This window comes from Capra hircus, chromosome 12, assembly GCF_001704415.2.
Source record: "Capra hircus breed San Clemente chromosome 12, ASM170441v1, whole genome shotgun sequence".
Lineage (NCBI taxonomy): Eukaryota > Metazoa > Chordata > Mammalia > Artiodactyla > Bovidae > Capra > Capra hircus.
This window is the reverse complement of record NC_030819.1, coordinates 84,016,544-84,034,014: the sequence shown is the minus strand read 5'-3', so window position 1 is coordinate 84,034,014 and position 17,471 is coordinate 84,016,544. Positions and strand designations below refer to the sequence as shown.

Below are 17,471 nucleotides of genomic sequence, written 5' to 3'. Positions count from 1 at the left end.
TCTACAAGGATTAAGGACTCTGTAGACTGACATTGAAATACACTGGCATGAAGAACTACTTGCAGTTAAAGATTGCTTCTGAGATATGGAGCCGGGAACATTTCCTGAATTGGCTGCTGCTTGGGCTGATAGATGATGATGAAGGAGAAAACTGCATCAGGAAGACCTCTATATCTTTTTGGAGGTTAGCGGACTGAAAGTGGCATCAATACAGTGTTAATCTTTTTGAGAAACTAACCGTTTACAGTGTTTGCAGACTTTTGTCCTCCTGCAGATTTGCAATAGCTACTTGAACAGTTCTGTCAGCATCACCTATGAGCCAGAGCTAGCATCAAGTAACAGGACAGGGGCAACAGGGACAGCCAAGGTCTTGGAGCTTTCTTAGGCTTCTGGGTGGAAAGCAGTATTTACTGCACTTCTGTTTTGCAACATGAAGTGGGAAATTACAAACTAGGTAGATAAAACTCCAGGGTGTTCTGAAGGATAGCTTAAATATGACAAATCTATGTACTATAAAGACGCCTATGCAGTGGATGGAGCAAATACAGTTATGGGCTGGCTGCTGAATTTCATTACTCACAAGGTTGACATGTAACCAACTGGATGAAGAGTCGTGGAGCTGAAAAGATGCTGAAGGTAGAGCTGCTAACTGCTTCCCAGAACCAGACTGTTAATACAGCTTGCAGAGTCTTGAATTAGTAGTTGTATTAGTTTCCTAGGCTGCCATGAGCTATCACTACACTCCAGGTCACTTTAAACAGCATAAATTCAGTACCTAGCTGTTTAGGAATACAGAAATACAGGTGTTGGTAGGATTGGGTTCTTCTGGAGCCTCTGGGGAGGAGCCATCCAGTGCCTCTCTCTCAGCTGCTGGTGGCTGCTGGCAAGTCTTGCGTTGCTCTGCCCTCTGTTTTCATAGTGCTTTCTTCTCTGTGCCCCTGTATTCTCACTTCTCACTACAAAGACACCAGTCATTTGATTTAGGTCCTACCCAAGATCCAAGATGATTTCATCTTGAGATCTTTAATTCTTTACAAAGATCCTGTTGGAAAATAAGTCACATTCTGTTCTGGGCAGATGTGGAGTTTGGGAGACACTACTCAACTGAATCCTGCCATCCTTGCCATCACTCCCATAAGGGCATGGAGGTAGCACCATCATCTCTGAGTATTATAAAATGACACTAAAATTAATTATAAAAACTAATTATAAAATAAGGGTAACTACACTGTTAGGTTTATATATGGAATACATTTATATTAAGTTGTGAAATGTTTGGGCATTTAAGGGTTATTGTTGATGAGCTTGTGAAGCAATTAAAACTGAAATTTATTAACATGCCTCTGAGTTTAAGGAGGTTTTATTGACAAGTAGTGATGATTGCAATAGTTCTAATAAATGACTTCAGTGAGTGAAATAAAAACATGATCAGTTCAGTTCAGTCACTCAGTTGTGTCCGACTCTCTGCGACCCCATGAATCACAGCACGCCAGGCCTCCCTGTCTATCACCTACTCCTGAAGTTCACTCAAACTCATGTCTATCAAGTTGGTGATGTCGTTCAGCCATCTCACCCTCTGTCGTCCCCTTCTCCTCCTGCCCCCATTCCCTCCCAGCATCAGAGTCTTTTCCAATGAGTCAACTCTTTGCATGAGGTGGCCAAAGTACTGGAGTTTCAGCTTTAGTATCAGTCCTTCCAAAGAAATCCCAGGGCTGATCTCCTTTAGAATGGACTGGTTGGATCTCCTTGCAGTCCAAGGGACTCTCAAGAGTCTTCTCCAACATCATAGTTCTTCAGTTCTTCAGCACTCAGCTTTCTCCACAGTCAAACTCTCACATCCATACATGACCGCAGGAAGAACCATAGCCTTGACTAGACGGACCTTTGTTGGCAAAATAATGTCTCTGCTTTTTAATATGCTAAGTTGATCATAACTTTCCTTCCAAGGAGTAAGCATCTTTTAATTTCATGGCTGCAGTCACCATCTGCAGTGATTTTGGAGCACCAAAAAATAAAGTCTGACACTGTTTCCCCATCTGTTTCCTATGAAGTGATGGAACCAGATGCCATGATCTTCATTTTCTGAATGTTGAGCTTTAAGCCAACTTTTTCACTCTACTCTTTCACTTTCATCAAGAGGCTTTTGAGTTCCTCTTCACTTTCTGCCATAAGGGTGGTGTCATCTGCATATCTGAGGCTATTGATATTTCTCCTGGCAATCTTGATTCCAGCTTGTGCTTCTTCCACCCCAGCGTTTCTCATGATGTACTCTGCATATAAGTTAAATAAGCAGGGTGACAATATACAGCCTTGACATACTCCTTTTCCTATTTGGAACCAGTCTGTTGATCCATATCTAGTTCTAACTGTTGCTTCCTGACCTGCATACAGATTTCTCAAGAGGCAGGTCAGGTGGTCTGGTATTCCCATCTCTTTCAGAATAATTCTGCCTTATATTAAGGGAGAGGCTGTTGTTACCATTGTAGACTCTGAGACTAGACAGCTGGGGTGTAAACTCCCAACTGCCCATTTCTCATCCTCCCTGGGCCCTGTTTTCTTACGTCTGAACGGGGATGATACTAGTATTTAATTTAGAGCTTTGATGTGAGGACTCCATAGGTTTCTGTGTGTAAATATTTATAAAATTATATATAGCACCTAGTAAGCACTGTGTAAATATTCTCTGCATTTGTAGTAGTAGTTGTTGCTGTTGCTTTTCAGTGATTATTTCTTATTTACACACATCTTCCCATGCTGTTATTAATGATGCAGGTAAACATGGATCTCTGTGACTAATGTATTATTAATTTTAATATATATTCTCAAAAGTTGTTTGAACGGATTCCAGCTGCATCTTGCCTGAAATGTATGCAAGCGTTAGCATACAGGACCAAGAATTTTGTAGATTTATGTTGTTGAAAGACTTTTGTCCTTTTCTAAAAATTATAGAATAACATACATAAAAGAATTTGCACAAATCATAAATGTATAGCCCAGTGCATTTTCACCAGTTGGATACAACAGCATAGGGAATGGAATTTGGAAAATGGAGTCTCTTTACCCTCTGTGCTACAGCCTGACACTAGAGTTTTGTTTCGTATTTTGAAGTTTGATAGAAGATTTCTTTTGAAAAAAAGGTTTCTACTACTAAATAGCCTTTGAAACCAGGTAGTCTCCAGCAGGTCTTCAACGACTTATAGTTCTTTTTTTCTGCAGGTATTTGCATGTTATGTGAAATCAAGTTTATTAGCCCAGGATTATTGAGAAATGCCATATGGAAATATGAACTAATACTGATCATAAATGATAGAAATAATAGAAACATTCAAAAATATTTTATTCAGCTTTATAGGAAAACCTGAAGAAAATGTCTTCTTAGATAACCTTCCGCTCTCTTCTCAGAAGTAGAGATTTAAAATTGATCAGTTGTAGACCCTTGTGGCATGTAAATGTCTGTCACCATGATGGCAGCTTCTCAGCAGCTGTCTATCAAACTACATATTCTCCGGAAAAAAGAAATAGTGTTCATTAATAGTTTTTGATGTGTTTTGAAAGGATTCTTTTCAAAATGTTTATTGAACTCTCACTGCCTAGGAAACACTGTCCTAGGCACTTGTACTAATAAGGATTAGACTAACAGAAAACAATCAACCAAACAGAAAAGAATAAGTCTTAGACTGACTTTGAGTGACAGAAAAAATGGTGACAGCGGCTCATATATGATGCATTCATTCAGTCAGTATTTGATGAGTTGCTTTTTGAATATATCTTCTGTCTCCGGTGCCATTCGGGGTACTGGATAGAGTTGTGGTGGTGGTGGTTTAGCTGCTAAGTCATGTTCCCCTCCTCTGTGACCCCATGGACTATAGCCCACCAGGCTCTGCTGTCCATGGGATCTTCCAGACAAGAACACTGAGTGCACTGCCGTCTCCTTCTCCAGGGGCTCTTCCCGACCCAGGGACCGAACCCATTGCTCCTGCATTGGCTGGCGAATTCTTTACCGTAAGCCACCAGGAAAGCCCACTGGATAGAGTACATGAACACAGAAGAAGTCTCTGGTCTCTTGAAATTTATACGTTCCAGAGAGAAGTCAGTGTATATCATGTCGGGTGGTTAGCTGTGGAATTCTAGGCCAGGTACTTTTTTTTTTTTGCAATTTAAGTTAAGAGATCAGAGAAAACCTTTGCATGAAAACGTGACAAAGTGTGAGGAGGTAAGACAAGGTCTATGAGAGAAGCACGTAACAAGAGGGGTGCACAGGCACCTAAGCCGTAGGTACAGATGTGACCTGGGATTGAGGGTGGAGAAGTGTGTAACAGGGGATATGATCAGAGAGGTGACATCCCATGGGACTCGCTGGTCGTTGTAAGGACTTTGATTTTGCTCTGAGATGGGGAGCCATCGGAAGGGTTCTGAGCAGAAGAGTGACAGCTGACTTGCATTTTTAAAGGATTGCTTTGGCTGCTCTGCTGGGGAAAATGGAGAACAGTGCCAGAAGCCGTGAAACCACTTGATGCTGTAATAAGAATCCCAGGGAGAAAGAATGTTGGCTGGGACCAGGAAGAGGTAGCTTGGAGGTGAGAGGGTTTAAGCAAAGCGTCTGCATTGAAGGTGGAACCAACTGAATTCATTCTGGGACTGGATGTGTGGGGTATGCGGGAAAGAGGGGAGTCATAACACCAGTCATTCACTGAGATGCAGGAGCATCGTCCAGGAGGAAGAAAAGTTCCAGTTTGAAAATGTGAGTTTAAGATGCCTATTAAACATTAAGGAAGGATATTCAACCCTCAGTTGGAGTTCAAGGCAAAGATCTAAGCAGCACAAAAATAGTTGTCATGTTTCAAGTTCAGAGATACACAGTCCAGGACTTGTCAGCCTGCATGGTCTCTTGTAGCCATACATGAAAGCTCATTGCACAATTTGCGAATCAGTCTTTTCTTAATATTTACCATGTGTGTGTGTTTTTAGTCAGTCATGTCCAACTCTGCGACCCCATAAAGTAGCCTGCCAGGCTCCTCTGTCCATGGAATTCTCCACGCAAGAATACTGAAGTGGGTTGCATTCCCTTCTCCGTGAGATCTTCTGGAACCAGGGATGGAACCCGGGTCTCCTGCACTGCACATGGGTTCTTTACCATCTGAACCTCCCTCCCACAAACACGTGCACAAAATCATTATCTTGAGGGAACGTTTTGAATAGTGTTACAAACCTGTCTATTATTGGTCTGTTTTGTATAGTACTTACCAGAGTCTTGAACATCTTATTAGTAGAAAGGAGTTGTCAGCTTTTTTTAGGTAATATGGTTTTCCATTAGATAGACTTCTCCCATCAGTACTGCTTTCTCTTCTAACAGTCTTGTGTCTTTCACGCCCTCCTTCTGGTTGCGGAGGGCAGGGCTGCTGCTCTCGCCCTGATGTGGGTGACGCGGCTCCGCAGGGCCGACCAGAGCCCGCCACTGCTGTGCCCCTCCTTTCCTCTGCCTGCCTTCTTTCTCTCTGCCTTTCCTTCCTCTAGACTCCACCGCAGAGAGAGGTGATTCCCTTGCAGTGTGATGTGTAGAAAAATGTAACAAAAAAAAAACCCTCATTATTTGAGCAGATCTTCCTTGACTTTTGATGATGTTACACTCAGATAAACCCTCGCAAGTTGAAGCTAAGTTGAAAACTCATTGAATACATCTGCCTAACCAAAGATCACAGCTTAACCTCGCCTAACTTAAACATGTTCAGAACACTCATATTCACCTCTAGTTGGGCAAAATCATCTAACACTAAGCCTAATTTATAAGAAGGTGTTGAATATCTCATACTGTTTATTGATTACTGTCCTGCAAGTGAAAACCAGAGTAGTTCTATGGGTTCAGATTGTAAGTATATTAATTCTTCACCCACATGGGCTGACTGGGAGCTGCTGCAGCTTGCTCTCCATCATCATGAGAGCATGTCCCACACATTGCTAGCCCAGAGAAAGCAACATTCAAGGTCTAAAGTATGGTTTCTGTTGAAAGCATATAGCTTTCCCTACCATCATAAAGTTGAAAAATCCTAAGTGGAACATAAGCAAGTTAATACCTAATGCAAATTATAATGTATTATTATATGGGATCCCCTCAAGAATCAGAGTGATGAACAGGGAAGCCTGGCGTGCTGCAGTCCCTGGGATCACAAGGACTCAGACAGGACTGAGCAACTGAATAAGAACAACAATAAGAATCAGAACAGGGCTTCGCAGGTGGCCCAATGGTAAAGAATCCACCTGCCAAGGCAGGAGACGCCAGAGATGCACATTTGCTCCCTGGCACAAGAAGATCTCCTGGGAGAGGAAATGACAACCCACTCCAGTATTCTTGCCTGGAAGATCCCATGGACAGAGCAGCCTGGCAGGCAACAATCCCTGGGGTCCCACAGAGTTGGACAGGACTGAGTGACTGAGCATGCTCCCGTGCATGCAATAATCAAGACAATGAAGGAAAAACTGAGCAGGAGGCAAGCTGAGGATCATCTGCCAGTCGTGTAGCATGGCTTCTTTCAGTTTACACGCTTGCCTGTTATGAACCAGTCTGCAATTTATTTTGAGTTTGTGCTGTTTTACCATCTTATCTTAGTTTTATGCTTTTCTGTCAACATAATGCATTTTATAATGATACTCTAGAACTTAGATTTTGTCTTCAGCCTACTTAATATTAAAGATTTTGTTAATGCTACTGAGGTTTTTGTCCATCATGTCCATCCAGTGTATTATTTTTGACGTGTGTTTTGTGAAATACTCTTAAAGCTTTATTATTACAGTTGTCTAGGAAAAATCATTATGTTTGGAGCTTTAAATGCTATAGGCTTTAGTTTCTCTGATAGAACAATTGTGTCTCGAATAGGAAGGGTAATTTAGTTTGCATGTTTACGTTGTTTTTTGGTAATATGTTGCTTTTAAAGCATTCTTCAAAGACATCAACTCCTCTGTAATGTATCATGGTATGTAAGAATGACTGACATTTCTTAGTAAACTTGTTATGAAATAAGGACGAATACCTCCAGGAGATATTCATAGATGATTATTATTTAATTACAGAGATTACATAAATGTATGCAATTTCTCCATTTTTATTTGAAATCTTAATGTGGTAAATCATAGAGGATGCATATTGCAGAGAACCTATATACATGATTTTTGTATCATGATTTCTGAATCTAAATATTTATAGTTGTGATTTTAACTTTTATTCAGAGCTTTTCTAACACCTCTAGTGTATAATTATCATAATGACTAGCCACTTGGAGAAAAGTCTGTGTCTTAGCTTTTAAAGTTTTAGATATTTAACCTGTTATATTTTCCCTTTTTAATGTTTTAACCTTTTGAGAGGTTAAACCCAAAATCCATTCTTTGAACAAACATTTGAGTATCTGCCCTGTGTTATGTAAACCGATGTACAAAGATGCATAATATATAGGTCTCTGCTCAGGAATCCCTGGGCAGTTAGGAGAGGAAGACACATGCTAAAAGTAATGGCTGTCATCCTTGCAAAGATAGAGATGGTTGCTCGGCAGGACAGGTGGGAGGGCGCGTCACCAGGACCAGATTGCCGTTTTGGCCTCTTACTGTGAAAGTATGAACAGGAGTGACTTGGATGGAGTGGGCAAAGCAGATAGACACGCTGTTTCCGGGATAAGGTAGGAATAGATGAAAGGGATTGGGTGGAATCAAACTAAGAGTTGATTGCGGAGTGAAGTGTGGCAGGTTAGGAAATAGGACCGCGCTGTCAATGGAACTCTGATGTTGTTGTGTAAGGAGTTTCTTGTCTGGTTTTTAAGCAGAGGTAAGGTATCTTTCAGAGAGGGCAATGGCACCCCACTCTAGTACTCTTGCCTGGAAAATCCTGTGGATGGAGGAGCCTGGTAGGCTGCGGTCCATGGAGTCGCTAAGAGTCGGAAACGACTGAGCAACTTCCCTCTCACTTTTCACTTTCATGCATTGGAGAAGGAAATGGCAACCCACTCCAGTGTTTTTGCCTGGAGAATCCCAGGGACGGGGGAGCCTGGTGGGCTGCCATCTATGGGGTCGCGCTGAGTCGGACACAACTGAAGTGACTTAGCAGCAGCAGCAGAGTATCTTTAAATTAATGTTTGTCTGAAAACTTCCATGTACAGTTTTGATATGGCTCTGAGAGAAACAGTAGGAGACCAGAGGTCAAAAAAGAGATTAGTGTTCCAGATCCCTTGAGTGGTGTTCAACTTAGCAAGGAAGGAGGTTGTTTTTTCTTTTTTTTAATTTTATTTTTTTATTTTTTAAATTTTGAAATCTTTCTTACATGTGTTCCCAAACATGAACCCCCCTCCCACCTCCCTCCCCATAACATCTCTGTGGGTCATCCCCATGCACCAGCCCCAAGCATGCTGTATCCTGCGTCAGACATAGACTGGCGATTCAATTCTTACATAATAGTATTTGTCAAGTACCATGTGAGGGATGTCACTATTCTTTGGATCTGAGGGTTCAAGAGAGGAAGGGTCAAGACTAGCAGGTTTCCAGCACAGGAGACAGCATTATGGTTTTACTGCCCACAGTCATTTGGAGATTGAAGATGGGCGGTTGGCTGGGGGGAGAAACACACAGTGTCTGAGGTGACTGAGGGATATCCCATCTGATTGAAAACGAAGTATAATGTAGAAGTTGAAAGTGCCTTAAAAATATCTAGTGAACTGTGTTTTATGTTGACTGTATTTTGTTACTTCTAAATAATGAAAAGGAAGAAAAAGATAAGACTAACTCATTGGTCAAGAAATGTGACATAGTTGAAAGATAAAATTCATACACGTCACATACAGAGATACCAGTAAATTAACACTTTCCAGGAGTGCAATTTAAAATTCTCTGTTCCAGTTGGGACTTCTAATAGCAAAAATTATCGTCACTGACCTCAAAGAACTTGAGACATGTTCAAGTTAATCTATGTGGTTACTCACATAGATCTTTGGACATAGTTTACTGTCTTTGTATATATAATTACTGAAGAGCACCGAGGACATTCTTAGATGCTCTTTAGTTCATACATCAGACGGCCCCGAGCATTCAATTGTATTTTATTCACGTAGAACTTGAATGCACCTTTCTTTCTTCCGACTGTGGTTTCATCTTTATGTAAAAACCAGCAGAGAAAAGTTAATCAAATACGGTTAAATTGTCTTAACTATAATGCACAAATAATGTAATCAGGTAGAGCTGATGAAGCTTAGATAATGGCTTAATGGGGTTTCTGTCTGTTAAGTAGTCACAGAACCATTTTGTGAGACACCTTTTTTTTCCTTATGATGCCAACCTGAGATGTTTGAATATGCCCCAGAGTTTCCTGACATTCCAAACATTTTACTCTTATAATAGTAACTTTTCTTTCTACAGCAGTTTTCCTGGCAATGGTGATAGTTGTGGTGATTTTTTGTTTGTTTGTTAGTTTCCTTTGATTTTAGTATTGATTCAGTCTTTAAGGCATTCACTGAGTCTTACTGAGTTCTCTGAATAAGATTAACATCTCATAATCCATTTTATTTTTAAAAAATTCTTCATCCTATATTATAGCAGTTGATCTTTATGAAATATCAGTAAGGTAAAAGTATGAGGTGAGATTCTTCGTATTTTACTCATGCGGCGATAGAACATTGTCCCTGACCCAGCTGGCTGTCAGTGAGTTGGGAAGGGCTCCCAGGATTCCCTGAGAAGCCTTTGCCTGAAGCCCTTCTCCCACCCACTGAGGAACACATGCTCCCTGGGATGGCTCTGTCTCCAGTCATGAGCCGCCAGTCCCTGCTGAGTGCAGGCATGGCTGCCACGCAGCTCTGAGGACAGCTTGTGGATCAGAAGTGCGCCCCTCTCAGCCTCCCTGCAGGCACTGGGGTCCTGCCTGCTGACCAGACACACACTGCCGTGTCCATGGGACAGAGGAAAAACTATGCATTTGACTTTTGTCCTGGTTCCTAACATCCTTGTTACATGATGAGTGTCTTTGTACACCAACGAGATGACTCAGGGCAGACGGGAGCAGGGCCAGCTTGGGGAACTTCAGGATGGGGGCATTGGTTGACAGAAGTACCAACCAGGAGGTCAGAGGGACACATGTTTCAGCCCTCCCTCTCGCCTCCACGTCAGGCAGGAGAGCCCACGATTGGGTTGATCGCAGCTGTGTCGTGAGGCTTTGCTGAAATGAAGAGGCACAGAGGCCTTGTGTTACAGTGAACACGTGGGTGCTCTGGGAGGCCGTGCGTGCACTGCGCCTAGAGAACGTGGGGCCTCGTGCAGCCCTCCTTCCGTGTTCTTGCCCTGGGCATGTCTTCCATTTGGCTGTTCCTGAGTTCGATCCTTTACAATAAAAGCTGTAGTAGCAAGTACAGTACTTCCGCAAGTCCTATGAGGCATCCCAGTAAATTATAGAAAATAAATGGGGTGGGGGGAGTGCATGAGAACCCTTGAATTAATCGTTGGTTAGAAGTATAGATGATCCCCGTAACTTGCCCTCTCAAGTGAGGGCAGTCTTCATGGGACCGAGTCCTTAAACATGTGGGTTCTGGGCTAACTCCAGGAAATGAGTGTCAGTGAACTGGGAGACACAGGTGGTTATTGGAGAAGTGGATGGTGTTGGAATGCTGTATTAGATATCAGAAAAAATTAAATAATCCACTTATGTTCCTTCCCAGTGTTTGCCTTGTGCTGTTTGTTACATGGGAGTTCCTCAGACTTACTTGTCTTTTCTCTAGATATCTATCTGCCAGATTTGATGTGTGTCTGTGTGTAGTAAAATCTGATCAGTGATTTAATCATAATATTTTAAGTATGTGATTTTGTTCAATAGTGTGTTAATAAATTTAATTTAAATGTTAATTAAAAATACAGTTTATTTGTCTTCCAACCATCCATCTATCCACAGAATACTTAAGTGTATTCCCCTGGGTTTAGCTGTATGTGGATTACTTGTGACTTTTACTAGGCACGAATGTATACAAAAAAAGCACTTTATTATTTAATAAACAGAGTTTACTTGTTCTCAGAGTACCAGTAAAGAAAGTTTGAAATTTGTTTCCCATGGTACTCAAAGAACCCCTGATATCTTTTCATTCCTGATGTAGATGACCTTGGAAAAGAGAGCAGAGTTTTCCCATCTTTTCTTTGTACATTTTTCCCCTCTCAAAAGACCATCATTTTGAAAAGTGCTCAAATTATGTTGAAATAGATTTAATTTTAAAAACTTCCTCTTTGCCATTTTTTTCTTAATTGACTGATTATTTTGTATTGTTTATGGAGGTCGAGGACTTTGATTTTCAACAAAAGACACTTCTTATATGTGGTTTGTGTATGTGAGCTTTACCAAAATTTTCCTGTTTTAAAAAATCTTTTATTTTCTTCATTTCTGGATTTAAAAATTAAAAGGTTTTTAAAACTTTAAGTGAAATTCACCTTTCCTTTATTTTCATGGATTTTTCATTATTATTGTAAGGTTTTTCATGTGTTTTGTTTCTAGAATATTTTACTGTTTTATATTATAATTTCGTCCTTTTAAGGCATGTAATATTCTCTCTTTTAGTTTCTGTAGAAACCCTGGAAAAGAACTTGAAGCAGATGGGAAGGCAACTTCAACAGCTTGAGAAAGATTTGAAAATCTTTCCCCCTTCTGAAGACTTGCATGATAAGTTTGTGACAAAGATGTCCATATCCTTTGATGTCTAAATAACTTTAAATTACTAGTCAATTAGGAGTACAATTTAACCTTTTAAGTGTACTTGCACAACCAGAAATCACTCTATAATGCCCAACTATAGAGCATTTATCCTTTACCTTCTTGCAAGAAAATTTATCAAGGGTTTTGCCTATAGTGAATAATACAGAGATTTATTCTGTTAATTTCATTCCTTTTTTTCCTTTTTATTAATCTAATACATTCTCATTTTCCTTCCATATGCCCTATTTCCTTCTGATGTTCATGTAAATTGAAAGGATAGGAAGATTCAATTTGAGGAAGTTTGAATTTAATATCATGTTGTGATATAGAAACTTTTGAAATGGACCAATACTTTTGAAGCAGATGAAGACTTTATAAACTGGTGTGACTGTCAGCTTAATTTCAAAAATGAATTTTTGCATATCAAAACTTAACTCATATTCGAGAAACTTTAAAATTTCTTTTAGAAATACTACACTGTTCCAAAAAGCAAAACTGAATTATCACAGTCTTACTGATATAGGTATTTTCCTGACCCAAATTAAATTGACCAATACATGTGTGTATGTGTGTATGTATGTATGTAGATATGCGTGTGTGTGTGTGTATATATATATATATATAAACTAATAGCATTAGGATTGTCCTGCTTAATTTAAGGTCCTTTGAATTTCATTATTTTGGTTTCACTAACTTTGTCAGTGGGAAGTGAAAGTTGCTCAGTCATGTCCGACTCTTTGCGACCCACCCCATGGATTATACACTGGAGTGTGCAGCCTTTCTCTTCTCCAGGGGATCTTCCCAACCTAGGAATCGAACCTAGGTCTCCCACATTGCAGGCAGATTCTTTACCACTTGAGCCACAAGTGAAGCCCAAGAATACTGGAGTGGGTAGCCTATCCCTTCTCCAGGGCATCTTCCCGACCCAGGAATCAAACCAGGGTCTCCTGCATTGCAGGTGGATTCTTTACCAACTGAGCTATCGGAAGCCTCACTTTGTCAGTGATCTCATCTTTAATGAGTAATTGAACTAATAAATTTTTTTTTTAATTTACAGAAACTAATGTTGAGTTGCTCTCCAAACCATTCTGTGAAATTAGAGATTTATATCTTTTGCCTTATAATAAAATATTACAACTGTACATCTTTAAAATCCCATATGAGCTTCAGAATTCCATATAAAAGGATAACCCACTTCTAAACAAGCACTTATAAGTAGATATTCCTAATATTTTATTTTAAACTGAGATACTTAAAATAACTACTTTTCCTCTTTTCATTTCTTCTTCCCTGAGATTTTGCAAATCACAAAATTATGATTTGGCTTGTCATAGACTTTATTGTACTGTATACTTTCAGCTTAATTGTGAATTAGTTCAGTTTTAGCTTTCTGCACCATCTCTTTTGGAAATATCATAAAAAGTCACTCCAGCAATAATCAATTCAGGGTAATGTGTTTGTTTCCTTTCATATGTTTCCTATCCACACAGTTTCTTCTTTCATTAGGCAGGATGTCTTTATCACTACATTTGAGAAGGTTGTGTTTTGAAAACTGAAGATGAAGTCTGTGTTTATGCAAGGTGTTTGCCACACCTTCTCCTTTGGCAGAGTACGGTTAAGCCTAAACATGTTATTGTAGAATTACATGTGGCATCATTCTTAACTCCCCCACCCACCATTTTATCATGTCACAATATTCATATATGGCAATATTGTGATCATTAAGAACTGTTCATTGAGGCACTTTTTCTTGTTCTGTATAGATAGAAAGCATTTTTGAAAAGGTTTTATTTGCATACAATTTATATAGAAAGCATTTTTGAAAAGGTTTTACTTGCATACAGTTTCCAGTAATACATTGTGCATGTACTAATTATGAATCTCAGTTATCTGGAACATAGGACCTGAAATAAATTCTTGAGATTAGAATAAGGTTAGTAGAATCCTGCTCAGCAGACAATTCAGGACCTATCCATATTTGTGTTCATATGACACAGAAGCTGAATGATGTTGGCTTATTGAAAGGTATGCAGCTCATAAAAAGCAGCCAGCAGGAAATCAGAAACAGGAAGGATGAAGCTTTGTTGGAAACAGTTTTTCATTCTGAGTACAATTATACTCCATGGACAAGAAAGCTCCTATATCCTGTCGCTAAATATCACAACCTAGATGCCTCTAATGAACTGATTAGCATTCATGTATCTCTTGGAAGTCAGATATATGAACAGTTGGTGCACTTTGCTATTGACAAAGCTTATAATCATAAATATTCTTTCCTGAGATTAGATTGCACTCGGTTGCTTTTCATCTTAGACATACCAGTTTCTAAGTAATTAAATTCATTCATTGCAAAGCTTTGTTTACTTTAATTAGGACTGACAACAAGTCAGATTTTGAATATTAAATACATTTATACAGATTTTATTAAAATGGCAAATTGTGAGCTTCTTACATCTAAGAAAATGGAAGAATTTGAGGACTAAATGCACAGTAAATAAACCTATGTTTAACTAAAGTTGGGGTTACTAACACTGGCAGTTTGTTTATGTTTTAAGTATTAGTGCTTATTAGTTGAAAGACATATCAAATGTTTGGTTCATCGGTCAATTCTGAAAGAATATGTGTGTTATCAAAGTTATTAATGGTTCATTTATGCAAATAGATATTTAGATTAAACAATCATGATTTGCTGAACTATTAAATAATTTGTTAATTGTTTTATATTATAGTGATACAATTTTGTTGTAATTTCATGAAATTTCTTGAGTAGCACTCAGTTATAGTATATTGTATTTTTATTCTAGCAGTACTTGTTTTCTTTACATGCACATCTTAATATCAAAAAATACAAAATTATATTCTTTAAAAGGCATACAGAGTTATTTCATTATCACATTGACTTTTTAGTAATAATTACCCTACTTTTCAATTGCTAAGTCTGGTGAGAAGTGTAATTAGAGTAATTTCACTGTAAGTATTTGCCTGAAAAATTTGTTCCATGATTTGTGGTAGGATCAACCAATATTGTTATATAATCAATATAAAGTATTATATGAAAGGTGTACATACTTCTTAAATTCTTTGTCCATGAGAAACTGGGAAAATGCCAGGATTAGTGTCATGCGATGCTTGTTCCTTTCTTTTGACCTTTACATTCTGGACTATATCTTATTTTAAGGAAAAATAACAAATAGATCCTAGCACATCACCCTCAGAATTCTCCTTGCACAAGCCTTTGCGTTTCTCTTTTCTCTGTGTCCCACTGTCTCCCAAGCCTCGTAGAAAAATCATTTTGCTTAATATTTTTGTATTTGCCGTAGAACTTACATGACAAGTTATTTGTCACTTTTTCATTTTTCTATTCTTTAAATTTCTTCTTTGTGATCACACTTTATTTTCATATTTTCTTCTTTGCTGTCCCACTGTATAACAATATTTTGGACACTCCAGAAATTACTAGGTAGATGCTAAACTGTCCCAATAAATTCCTTGAGAGGAAAACTTGCATATTACTTCTATCTATATTTCGCAGTGCATAAAGCACAGAATTTTTCTGGTAAAGCAACTTAGTACATTTTAATTTAATTGAAGTGTGATTAGGAAGTAAAATGGAAGAATGGAATAGGTGAAATGTAAACTTGCATAATACATGGTCCATTTGCAAGAGTGGGAAGTTAGGTAATTGAGTGATTTGTAAGAGCAGATTTTTCTCTTAAATTAGTCTTCTTTCCTCCTTTTTTTCCCCCTGGTTTCTCTCACTTGTTTTCCATTTAACACATTCTCAACAAACTTTAAAGACTTGGGTTAAAATATCCTTCTCTTCATCCTCTGTACAGCCTCAGATCTACAGTGATCTCTTCCTTCACAGAGGTCTTGCTACATTCACCATGTTGGGCTTGACAGGCATGCCTCGGTCACTGTCACTTTCTCAGCCAGGAGTTCCCTCACTGCCTTGCATAAGTTAGGCTCTGTCACTCTGTTCAGCATCACGCACAAATGTTTGTTTTTATCATCCTTATTACTGTCTGAATATCTCATTCATCTATTTACTATCTGTCACCACCCTCTAGAATGCATGTTTCATGGAAATGGGGACTCTGCCTACCTTTTTAGCCAGGGTTTTCCATTGTGTCTAGAAGAGACGTTCTCAGTGGGGCTCGATGAGTACTTTAGATTAGCTGACTGCCTGGCCGTCTGGGTCCCGGGTCATTGAGAAGATCTGTTGGGTGTTAGATGTTTGGCACTAGTTGAAGCTGATCCTTGTGAGGTGATTAATGGAAGTAAAGGTATCTTAGGTGGGGAGGTACAATAATATGCTAATAAAGGTAGAGTCTATTTGTGCCATATTGCTTGGGAATGAACAGAACTTGTTTAAATCCCAAATCTCAGTCTGACTACTCAGTTGGCCAAAACTAAACATATGTTGTTCAATGTGTATGAACACAGATCTGGTTCTCTTGTACCTTTCAAATGGGAAAATTCCACTGGGTCAAGTAGAAGTTCATCAGAATATTGCCTTAGTCTTGATAAAGGAAAAGAAAATAGATTTCACAAAAGTATCATGTAGTTGGATATATGTTAATATTTCTGTAATGAATTTTATCAAACTTGTTGAATAACTTGCCTTTCTCTAAAGCTCTTTATAAATATAGGACTTGTGCTGGGGAAAAAGTAAAGCCTTGTTACTAGTACAGTTATGGGCATTAATCTCTAACTGGAGTTCAACAATTGGCATGAGAACACCTGTGTTTGCTTTTTCTTTCCGATGATGACGATTTCTTTTTTTAATCGGAAGGTTCTGCTCTCTCTTAATGAGGTAGTACCTATCACTGGCCTCATTAAAGTAGCCCTTTATTCCATTCTATCAGATAGTCATTTATACTTCTGAGAATTTATTTGGCTATTTCCAATATCATTGCAATTCAGTCACAATCTTAGCATTTTTTGTCAGTAATTCCACTATTTAAAGTTGCACTTCATTTCCTTTGGGAGCAAATTGTCATATAGATAACAATGATAAGAATATTTAAAACTCTAGCTGTTGGAACAAGACCCCGTAATGTCCATGGTTTTGGCTCTTGATCCTCTTTCATATCATATCATTTAATGGAATTTTGCTATTTTTATTAAGTATGTCCAGGCATATTTCTGATATTTTATTAACTCTTGATTCTTACCTAAAAATCTAAGAAGTGTTATTGAATAATAGGGCTTTATTTTAACTTATTCACCAAGCTGATTGCTGTAAATGGGCATATTCCTAGGTATTAGAAAAAAATTATTAGTGTTTGTGGAGTACCTGTTATTACCTATGGCTGATTCATGTTGGTGTATGGTAGAAACCAACTCACTATTATAAAGCAGTTATACTACAATTAAAAATAAATAAAAAAACAAAAACCTGAAAGCCTTGTAAGTCATGATGAGGCAAAATAGGAGTACCTGTAGAACATACAATTAGGAATACCCACCATGTAGCACAACCTGTTGTCCAGGGTAACTACTTTTTAGGAACTCTGTTAGCTCATAACATTGCATCCAAATTGTATGTGTCTGTGTATGAATGCATGTATGCACAGTTTTATGAAGAGAGTTCCATGATTTATATCAGGCTTTTTAAAAATTTTATTTTGTAATTGGAGGAAAATTGCTTTACAATGTTGCACTGATTTCTTCCATACAGCTTCGAATTAGTCATATATATATATATATATTTATCCTCTCACATCAGACTTTTGAGGTTTCTTATCTTTCCTACCACAATTTAAGAGTG

At 38.6% G+C, this 17,471-nt stretch overlaps 1 protein-coding gene across 3 annotated transcripts in view; it reads left to right on the top strand.

Annotated features, from left to right (window-relative positions):
• DIAPH3 (diaphanous related formin 3) overlaps positions 1-17,471 on the top strand; it is a 582,111-nt gene that overhangs the window by 346,753 nt on the left and 217,887 nt on the right. For all 3 annotated transcript variants that reach the window (XM_018056821.1, XM_018056820.1, XM_018056822.1), the window contains one exon: positions 11,564-11,688. In XM_018056821.1, the coding sequence (XP_017912310.1) occupies positions 11,564-11,688 (125 nt within the window). The remainder of the gene's footprint in view (positions 1-11,563; positions 11,689-17,471) is intronic.